We start from the raw sequence: 10,510 nt of genomic DNA on the forward strand, positions 1-10,510 counted from the left end.
TGAAAAATTACAAGTCAAAACGTTTTCTGTAAACAGCTTCNAAAACAAGCCTCGGACAAAAAAAACACATTTATACTTTTCTTTTCTGCTTTTTTACCTGAATCGATTGAGATTAGAATAATGCCGATCGGTTCAGTCAGTATTAAGATATTGCTGATTGAATTTTNCCCCACTCCTAAAATTCTTCATTTTCGCGTATATAGAGGTACGGTGTGCCTCGCACAGTTCGGGCGCACTGCGCGCGCGTGAACTTGGCGCGAGGCATTACCGTGCCTCTTGATTCTAAGTAAAATATTTGAATATTTCAACAAAGAAGCAGAAAAAAATTGTTTTTATGGAGAGTGTTGAAGTTTTCAAAGAAAAAAGAAAAACCTGATTTTTCTACTGTGTCGAACGCATAAGCACGAGCGAGAGCAAAGCATCAGCAGAATAGGGAGAAACGGTTATGAAAAAAAATTTTAATTTTTGTAATTCTGACGTCAAATTTGTGTTCAGCGACCTAAACAACAGATACCAATTTTTAAATATTTACTTTATATTTCATCGAGTTGTCGATTTTTTTTACCATTTCAACAGTGCATAGTTTCATCGTCAAAAGTGTCTATCTTCAAATCTTTATACCTCGGCGAAAAAAATTGTACGAGAATAAAAAAATCGCAATTGCAAGATATAAGATAGCACTTTAAAATGCCACAGAGAGAATGTCAAAACATAGCGTGAATTCAATTATATGTTTTAAGCTCGTTGAATATTGCAATAAAGATAAGGAAATGGCAATAACAAGCTAACACTAGATGTTCGGGTTCTTTTATAATTCAAAGATTTTGAAAAGTTTTAACAAACGTTTTGATCCACTATGGGATCTTTTTCAGTGTTCTAATAAAAACTTACAATCTATGTAGCGTATCTTTTCTTACCCATATTCTTCATGATCTTGAATAGAACATGATTTTTTTGTAATTTTATGTAATTTTTCATTAAAACACTAAAGAAGATCCCATAGTGGATCAAAACGTTTGTTAAAACTTTTTAAAATCTTCGAATTATAAAAGAATTGTACCCAAACATCTAGTGTTAACTTGTTATTGCTATTTCTTTATCTCTTTTTAGTTAAAAACATACTTAAGTCAATCGTAATAACGTCTTGAAAATAGCAAAAATCACTGGTTTTGGCCTATATTACAACATTTATCTCAAAACCCTGATGTAATGGACATGTTTCGCTTACAGATTCGTATTCAGCGACCAAAATTACATAGGAAATCACTATTCTACTTTTTGTATCTACCCTTGTAGCCTTGTGTAATCAACAATATCGTTAATAAATATGTATAATTATGTCAGCAACTCAGAATGATTTCTTACAAATAATAATTGAGAACAAATGTGTATTTCATTTTATTATTCTATATATTATTACTGAAACTAAGAACCGTATTTTTAAAACATTGTTTGTTAATAACTTTGATAAATTTGCTTATTAAGGGCAACCTCACCGATTTCAATAACCTTAATATGTGTTGTCAAGAACATGTTCCCGAGTAACAATCAAAAAGTGTTTTAGCTGTCGCTCCTTTTTTGTTAAAAACTTATAAACAAAAAATGTTTTATTTAATAAACCATCGGTTTTTGATTCACCGGGTATAGTTTACACATAATATTGTAAGAACCAGAATGTTACTTATTTTATTTTTGGTTGAACGCACTGACTTATCATCACCTTCAAACCAAATCCACGCACATCAACCCACCTCAATCTGGCTCAAAGGCCGACCTTACGCCCAGTATTCACAGCTTTAGCTTCCTTACAGCATGCTAAAGCGGTGGAGGGGATACACACAACAGTAGCGAGTTCTCATTGCATAAACTCGCTATTGTGCGCATCCCTTCTACCGCTTTAGCATGCTCTAAGGAAGCCAAAACTGTGAACACTGCTTACGCCAAGCGAGCACCCGCGCAAAAGAAATGCTGTCCCCGGTACGGAGAGGGAGACACACACACACACTCACACCGAGACACGCGATCACCAAAGGAAAGATGCACGAGATGTTCACTCAGTGTGCCCCGGCCTGATTCCCACCGAGCTTGGCACTGACAAGAAGACTTGTAGCAACCACAACGACGTTATACCAATCGATTTGGACGAAATTTATAGGATCGATAGATGATTATATGTGGAGTAGTGCAGGGTAAAGTAATAAGACGCACTACTCAAGCATTCGCGAGAAAATCGAATTTGAAAATTTTGAGTTACTTTATAAAGATATTAAATAAATCGTTTAATCGAAGAGCGCGTACCGTAGTGATAGCGTACTAGGTTAGTAATGTTGACGCTGCTGGTTTGAATCTCGATATATTTTTTTTTCTTCTCAAAATTCTACAATATAATCTAAATGTAAGTAATTTGTGTTTATTCTAAATGTAAGTAAGGTTTTTTTATTTATTGCATGTTATAAAAGTGCAGTTTTGGTAATTATTTAGAAAGCGGACTTCCTCACCGAGCTTCAAATATGTTGTTAAAGACGTTATTTTGAACAACTTTTCTTTATACATATTTCCGCCGGTCGGCTTTCGTTTTCAAGTTATAAACAAAAGGTTTATTACGATTATTACGATTCGTCAATTAATGTTGTAAGCGTGTAGGCAAGAGGGGCTGCGTCCCCCTGCACCCCCCCAAAAACACCTAACCTAATCTTAACCGAAACTTTTCTTTCTGCATTTTCTCTCGCAAAAATTATTCATTTTTATTGATATTGTAGTAACATAGATTAATCCTTGTGGAAATTTTGCGAGGGAAAAGGCAGAAAAAAGAATTTAGGTTAGGTTTTTTAGAGAGAGTGTAGGGGGAGGGGGCGCAGTCCCTCTGCCTACACGCTTATAACGCGAACATAAAAAAAAAAAATAATTTTGTGCAACAATTGATCTGAACATGTGTTTGTTTCAACTCGAGTTTGATTGAGGTTATCACGCATCACGTTACGCATTGTAATGTATACGTAAATGTAACGGATTTAACGTTCTAACATGAAAACGGTTGGAGCTAGGTAAATGAATATCATAACTTTTTTTACAGAAAATCGAATTTTCTACATTTCTTGTTTGACAACTTTTCCCATAACGTGATTATTTTTAGAGATAATCGTAATAATTGTAATAAACATTCTTTTGTTTATAACTCGAAAACAAAAGCCGACCGACGGTAACATGTATAGAGAAAAGTTGTTCAGAATAACGTTCTTAACAACATATTTCAAGCTCATTGAAATTGGTGAGGAAGTCCGCTTTCTAAATAATTACCGCAGTTTTTGCATAAAAACTTTGTGATGTAAAGAATACGATAAAAATAAATAGATTATTACTAATTACTAAGTGTGTTTATAAAATCGATTGGTACAACGTCGTAGTCTCTTCTTGTATGAGGTGCAATGAGCACTAAGGGATAGACGCACGAAGTGCCCGCTCCAGCTACCAACTCTGGCTACCCCGGATTCATTCGTCGGATTCCAAGAGAAAAACGCACAAGGCAATCCGGCGGTAGCTTAAGCTTAAGGAGGTATGGGACTGTTAATCAGGGGGGAAAGGGGAATCAGATGGTACCTACTTTATCGACATTTTTACAATTTACATTTGGCAGCAACGCAAAATTTATAAGTATGCGTATAACCTCGAATATGGCACGTTATAGGTAAAAGGGCAAATTTGTGACAAAAAAACAATATGAACACAAAGTAAAATGTTCAGAAATTGGAAAAAGAAACCAAACAATGTCTAGTAATTCTAGTAAAGCTTTACAAGAGGAATATCCAGTAAATGGTAATCGAATAATAAATTTGAAACACATGGCTAATAATATGAAATGTTCGAAGTGTAAAAACTCGGTATTACTTCAAAATATTGTAGAAAAAGGATGTAACACTGGATGTTGATTTGTTGGTTCTAAAAGTAAAGAGCCAATCACGTTCGAGTGCTACAAGGCAGCTTATTCTGCTGAACAGTACTCTACACAGTAAATGACCAGCTGATCGCACTGTTGCCACGTTTTTTCATGCCTCTAAGAATCGCCGATTTTGATGTTTTAACAGGTATTTACGTTTTTAATTGCATGGAAAGATGCTTTCATCTTTTGCACAGTGATTTTTAAATTGTTAATCTAGCAGTACAAATTTTTTCAAATGCCTGTGTTATTTTCACCTTACTTTTTTTGTCAGTTAAAATATGAGTCCCATAAGAACCTATGTTAAAAGTCTGAAATTATTGAGTTTTCATCAACGATTTTTTCGGAACTTTCCATAGAAACAACTATTGAAAAAAATTGTAAAGTGTTATTTTATGACTAAGAACAAGATTCTAAAGTTTTAAACACTTTTGTCATTTTTGAAAAACGTCTCAAACCTCCTTAACTGATACTGAAGGAAAAAAGAGCGCACGACAGTATCAGCGGGCAGGACACACACACACGCGATGTATATATATAAAATTATTAAATCTCTCACTCTTCGCTAGTTGTGTCAACGCTTCAACGATGAATGCCGTAGTGCTATTTTGAGCGGTTTAGTTGACACGCTTTTTTCTTTTTCGTACTAATCACGCAGTGGGGAGGAGATATAAACAAGATCAGACTAATACTGAGTTATGTTGTTGTTATGTTTTTTTAAAAAATGATATTTATTATGAACGAAACAAAAACTAAAAGGAATTTAGATTGTAACTGCCTTACAGCTATTTACAATATACATGATATTTTACACGTAATATATCTTGTATATAAATGGTTGGTATAAAATAAACAAACAATAACTATAAAAATAACGAGAGAGAGAGAGAGAGAAAAAAAGAGAAAAAGAGAGAAAGAAAGAGAGAGAGAGAGAGAGAGAGAGAGAAAGAGTTGATCGTTTTCAAGATTTTGTAACGTTTCCGGACTTTTTGAGGACCTTGTATAACTATTATATACAATGTGCATTTTAGAAAAGAAAATTATGAGAATTTTGTTTTTACACTTCAACAATTCGTTTGTACCTATTTTTATATAAAAACAAGTCGCAAATCTATGAATTCGTGAATTTGCAAACAGATTCTGTTTATATCAATAATGGCAATGTTTAATTTTAGAAAAAGTAAGAAGTGTCTTTTCAAAAGATCTTTATTGCTATAGATTATTCTCTATTAATTCTTATGACACAATTATAAGAATTGTAAGATAAATATTTTAATAAATGTGTTTATAGATTGACACATTGGAGGCTGTACGTATAATATATGAAAAACTATTACACAAACGATCCGAGCAAACAAATCCAACTGATTTTTATGATGAAATAATTAAAGCGGCATGGGAAGGATGTAATTCTACAAAACATATGATACCTAAGTGAGTATAATTTCAAGTTGTAGTAGAATAATATAGATTTTTTGGATGATACTTTATTAGGGGTTGCAACCCCGCCAAGCGGGATCCCGCAATCCCGCAAGATCCCGCACTTTTATTTTAATCCTACCGAAGACAATTTAGATATGCGTGATCTTGCGGAATTTGCGGGATTCCACGCACAGTCTGATCAAAGTTAAAATAATGCAAATAAGGGCTTCCGCACAAACTCTTTCGTAGCGCGTTACGTTACGTAAAGTACTGGCTATAAACTTACAAGGGGAGGTCGCAAAATGTGGGTCACCGATTTCAATCAGGTTTTTTTGTATAGTACTGTACCAGAAGAGTACTTGAGCAAAGGGGTAGGACGCACCTCTCAACTATTTTCGAGAAAAATCAATTCAAACTATATAGATTTACTTATATACCGTTTCGTTAGTACGATTTTCCAGAAGCGTGGTGTAGCGCAGGTGCTTAAGTGCCTGATTACTATGCTCGAGACGAGGGTTCAATTCACGTTCTTTTTTTTTGTTTTTTTATGTAATATAACAACGTATAATCGTATATTCATGTAAAATGAAATTAATTTCACCAGTAACTTAATTTTTGTAGTGTGTATTTTTAAAAGGCAATATTTTTCTAAACTTAATTAATACTTTGTTTTACATGTAATAGCGATAAAAATAAAAGTATGCAATAGCACAGTTACCACGTTTCCTAAACGCAGCCAATGCTTATTGTTTTATGCATTTATCAAATAAAATAATATAAAATATAATAATATAATATATAATGAAACAAATACAAAATGAAATAAATAAACTAATAATATAACGATACATAGTCCTTTTCGCAAAACGCGGATATCTCGAGAACCAGAAGAGATAGCTTGAAACTAATTTTGCAGGTACCTTCAATCGGCTACTATGCGATTTATGACAAAGAGTGAAAGTTAACAAATTGAATATTTCAAAAACGGTAAAAGTTAGAGCAAAATGGTTTTTACATCTCAATTCCTATTGGTTAGTTGCAAAATACCACACGGTAAAAGTTTAATAATTTCTATTATTTAAACAATTAATTGTTAATAACTAAAGTTAGAAAGTTCAAACTAGGCTGGTATTTTGCAGTTTGTTGCGCTAAGGATTATGACGCAAACTGTTTTNCTCTATCTCTTTTAGTTTAAAAGTTATTAATTTTGCAACTAACTGTGATGTTGCGTGGTAGCGACTTAGGGGTGATAACTTATCAATCTTTGCGATCTTTGAAACAGGGTTTCGTAGTCGACTGCTTTCTCGATAGCTTCTATTCGTGATAAGATGTCGGCTACAGGGTTTTCCTTGCCCGCGATGTGTTTGATGTCTGTAGTGAATTGGGCGATGAATTCTAGATGCCGAGCTTGCCGGGGTGAGCTGCGTAGCGGATCTTGGTTGAATGCGTATACTAGTGGTTTGTGGTCGGTATACACGGAGAAAGTGCGTCCTTCCAGCATGTGTCTGTAGTGCTTGATGGTTATGTATACAGCCAGCAACTCACGGTCGTATGGACTGTAACGTTGCTGCGCTGTCGTTAGCTTCTTACTCAAGAAAGCTAGTGGTTGCCATGCTGATTCTGTCCTTTGTTGTATTACCGCTCCCACGGCGTTGTCTGACGCGTCCGTTGTTACTGCTAACTCCGCTGTTGGATCCGGATGTGCCAATAATGCTGCTTTTGAGAGGCTCTCTTTGCATCTGGCGAAATCCTCTTCTAATTCTGGCGTCCATTGTACTGGCGTCTTTTTCTTCATTTTCGGGCCTTTTAAAATGTCGGTCAATCTAGCTTGCCCTTCTGCTGCCCCTTGAATAAACCTCCGGTAAAAGTTGATCATCCCCAGGAATTGACGTAATTGCTTGACATTGCTCGGCTTGGGAAACTGTGTGATCGCTTCTACTTTGTCCGGCAGGGGTCTCGTGCCTTCCTTGGAGACTAAATATCCTAGGAATTTGACTTGCTTCTCGCCAAAGACACTTTTGGCTGGGTTAATGGTAACTCCGTATTTGTTTAACCGTTCGAAGACTTCCCGTAAGTGGTTTTCGTGCTCCTCTTCTGATGTGGAGGCTACCAAGATGTCGTCGATGTATGCATAGCAGTAATTTAATCCATGCAATACCTCGTTGATGAACCTTTGAAACGTTTGAGCTGCGTTCCTTAATCCAAACGGCATGTATAGGAACTCGAATAACCCGAATGGCGTGGTTATTGCAGTTTTTGGTACATCAGCTGCGTGCACCGGAATCTGGTTGTAGGCTCGTACTAGGTCGATTGTAAAAAAGATTTCTTTCCCGTGTAGAGTGAAGTCTTCGATGTGTGGAATAGGATAACGATCCGGCACTGTTCTTGAATTTAGTTTGTGGTAGTCTCCGCATGGTCTCCACGCTTCTCCTTTTTTCGGAACCATATGAAGCGGAGCTGCCCANGGGCTCTTTGAAGCCCTGATGATTCCTTCCTGGAGGAGTAGGTCGAACTCTGCTTTAGCTGCCTTGAGCTTATCTGGTGCTAAGCGTCTCGGTCGACATACTTCGGGCTGTCCCGGTGTTGTCGCGATGTGGTGCTCTGTTGCGTGCTTGGTTGGTTTTCGTATCCCTTTTGGTCGCGTTATTCCCGGAAATTGAGAAATAACTTTGTGGTAGCGTGAGTCGTCTCTGATTAACTTGACTGCAACTGTTGCTGCGTAGCTCGTGGTACCGGAGACGTGTAATCCTGTCTTGCCGTCGATTAATCTCTTTTTTGTGACATCCGTCAACAAATGGTAGTAGGCTAAGTAGTCTGCGCCGATGATTGGCTGTTCCACGTCCGCGATAATGAAACGCCATGGGAATGCCCGTCTCAATCCTAGATTCGGTTGAAGTACTGTGATCCCGAATGTCCGTATCTGCGTTCCATTAGCGGCGAATAGCTCGAACGGTTGCATGCTCCAGCTTCCGTGCATCATTCTGCGGGGGTAAATGCTGACGTCGGAGCCGGTGTCGACGAGAAACTTTGATTGTGAGTCTCTGTCCAGGACGTACAGGCGGCGGGTTCCCGGGCTATTGTCACTGGTCGCTCTCAATGACAAACCTCCTCGTTTTTTTGATATGTGCAGGGCTGGGTACATTTCTTGGCTTCTGCGCCGAAACGTCGGTGATAGTAGCAAGTGTCGTTTTTCTTTGTCTGCTCTTGTCGAGATCTATCTCTGGAACGGCTTCTTGCTCTGGCCTGCCTCATCAGCTTGGCTACCTGCTGCGTGAGCACGGCTATCTGCTTGGTCAAGGTTTCTATTGGTCCTGGCTCGGATGTGGATGCTGCGGCGACTGCCGGCTGCGAGGTTGTTGCTATGACAACTGCCCTGTTGTTGACCTCGTGTATCCGGTCTGCCTGTTCTGCTACGCTGCTTAGATTGTCTTCCGTCCTGGTTGCTAGNATGGCTTGCATCGCTGGTGGCAAACGGCCGAGCCACAGGGTGCGCAGAAGATCGTCGGAGACTGCATTGCCGGCCAGGGTGGTTAAATGACGAAGAAACTGCGATGGCTTCCTGTCGCCTAGTTCCTCGTGTTCAAGTAGCTGTCGAATACGCTGCTGCTTNGAGTCTGTCAGGCGCTGCACTAACGCCTGCTTTACTGCTTCATATTTTCTGCTAGCCGGGGGCTGNGTGATGACGTCTTTTATCTCTCGGGCCTGCTTCGGTTCCAGGCGNGATAGTACGTAAGCGTACTTGGCGTGATCGTCCGTGACGTTGCATAAGGCGAACTGCCCCTCCAGCTGCGCGAACCACAACTCCGAGTCCTCTGGCCAAAATGCCGGAATCCGTATGCTCGGTCTGCTGCTCGCTGGTTCTTCATCACTCATGATTGTTGAACTGTCCGTATTTCGCGTCGTCTTTCCTTGCTTCGCCATCTTGTAGATCACGTCGGAATCACCAATTTGGATGAGGCAGTTATGCGAGAAGACGGCGAGATTACGACGACAGTGGTGGCAGCGAGGATCGTGGATGTGATGAGCGTGTATTTATAAAAAGCTCTTTCTAGAATGAAAAGAGACTTTTATTTACACTATGTACAGGAGATTGTTTTTGGTTTTATATAAGAAGGGGCCCTGAAAAGGGCCGTTTGGTGTCGGCCCTGGAAAGAGACTTTTTCTCAAGTCTTTTCTTTCCAGAAGATTCGAGCCTTGGTCTGCGTGCCGCAGTCGACTCTATCGGCCTGGGTCTGCGTGGAGACACTTTGCTGCCGAGGAGTATAAGATGGCGTCGGCGGTCTGTCTCCTTGGAGGTGAAGTCCGTGGTGGAGGAAGGTCGGTCGGAATGANGCGCCAAGGTAGAAATTGTTCTGCCCTCGGGAGTTTTTCTGACCCGGGTTGCTCGGGGTCGCTCGGCGGCCTTGAGAGGACTTTGTGGCGGAATGCCTTTTTCCCTTTTTCTCCACTGGAGAAAAAGTGATCTCTCGGAGAGATCGGTGCTTGTTCCAACTAGATAGCGAGCTGATTGCGCTCTAGCTATCTGGTTAGCTGGATGTCGAAGGGCCGCCGACGGCCGTCTTATCTAACCGTCGGGGCCAATGTTGCTTGCGGGCGAACTAGCGCCGCGGTGCGCCGTACTAGCCGCGCGGCGGCGGGCCGCCGGCTCATGCTTAAGGCCGTCTCACCGCTGCACGGCGTGTTCATAAAGTGGTGTGCACCACAATACTATTTAAACTGTCTATTTTAAGACACCATCATTAAATTTAGTAAAAAAAAAGTTTTAATTCATAATTTTTAGCAAATATTACACCAAGAAACTTACTTTTTTTTGAAAGTAATTGTGCTCCAGACNAAAACGACCCATGTTCTTTCGTTGAGGGTTAAGAATAAGACGCAAACAATTAAGTTATATATAATGCAGTAAAAAAAGTGTTTGTCAAAATTATATTCTACAAAAATGTGTAATATCCGAACAAAATACCTTTTCAAAAAAAGGTAAAAAAAGGCGCCAAGTACGTGCGCAACTCGTATCTCTAGAAAAAGTATTACTATCAAAATCTTCCTTTACAAGATCTATTCTACAAAAAAAATGATATCAATAAGTTATGCCAAGTAAAATCTTTTATACATGGTTACAAAAATATATAAAATATATAAAACTTTGTAAGTTGT

The 10,510-nt window shown here is 38.9% G+C and overlaps 1 protein-coding gene across 1 annotated transcript; it reads right to left on the minus strand.

Annotated features, from left to right (window-relative positions):
• Positions 1-8,449: 8,449 nt before the first annotated feature.
• Positions 8,450-9,277, minus strand: LOC109862657. The gene has a single exon (XM_020442762.1). The coding sequence runs from the start codon at positions 9,275-9,277 to the stop codon at positions 8,450-8,452; it is 828 nt and encodes a 275-aa protein (XP_020298351.1).
• Between the last annotated feature and the right edge of the window lie 1,233 nt (positions 9,278-10,510).

Source organism: Pseudomyrmex gracilis, unplaced genomic scaffold (genome assembly GCF_002006095.1).
Source record: "Pseudomyrmex gracilis isolate BER0280 unplaced genomic scaffold, ASM200609v1 scaffold_2142, whole genome shotgun sequence".
NCBI lineage: Eukaryota > Metazoa > Arthropoda > Insecta > Hymenoptera > Formicidae > Pseudomyrmex > Pseudomyrmex gracilis.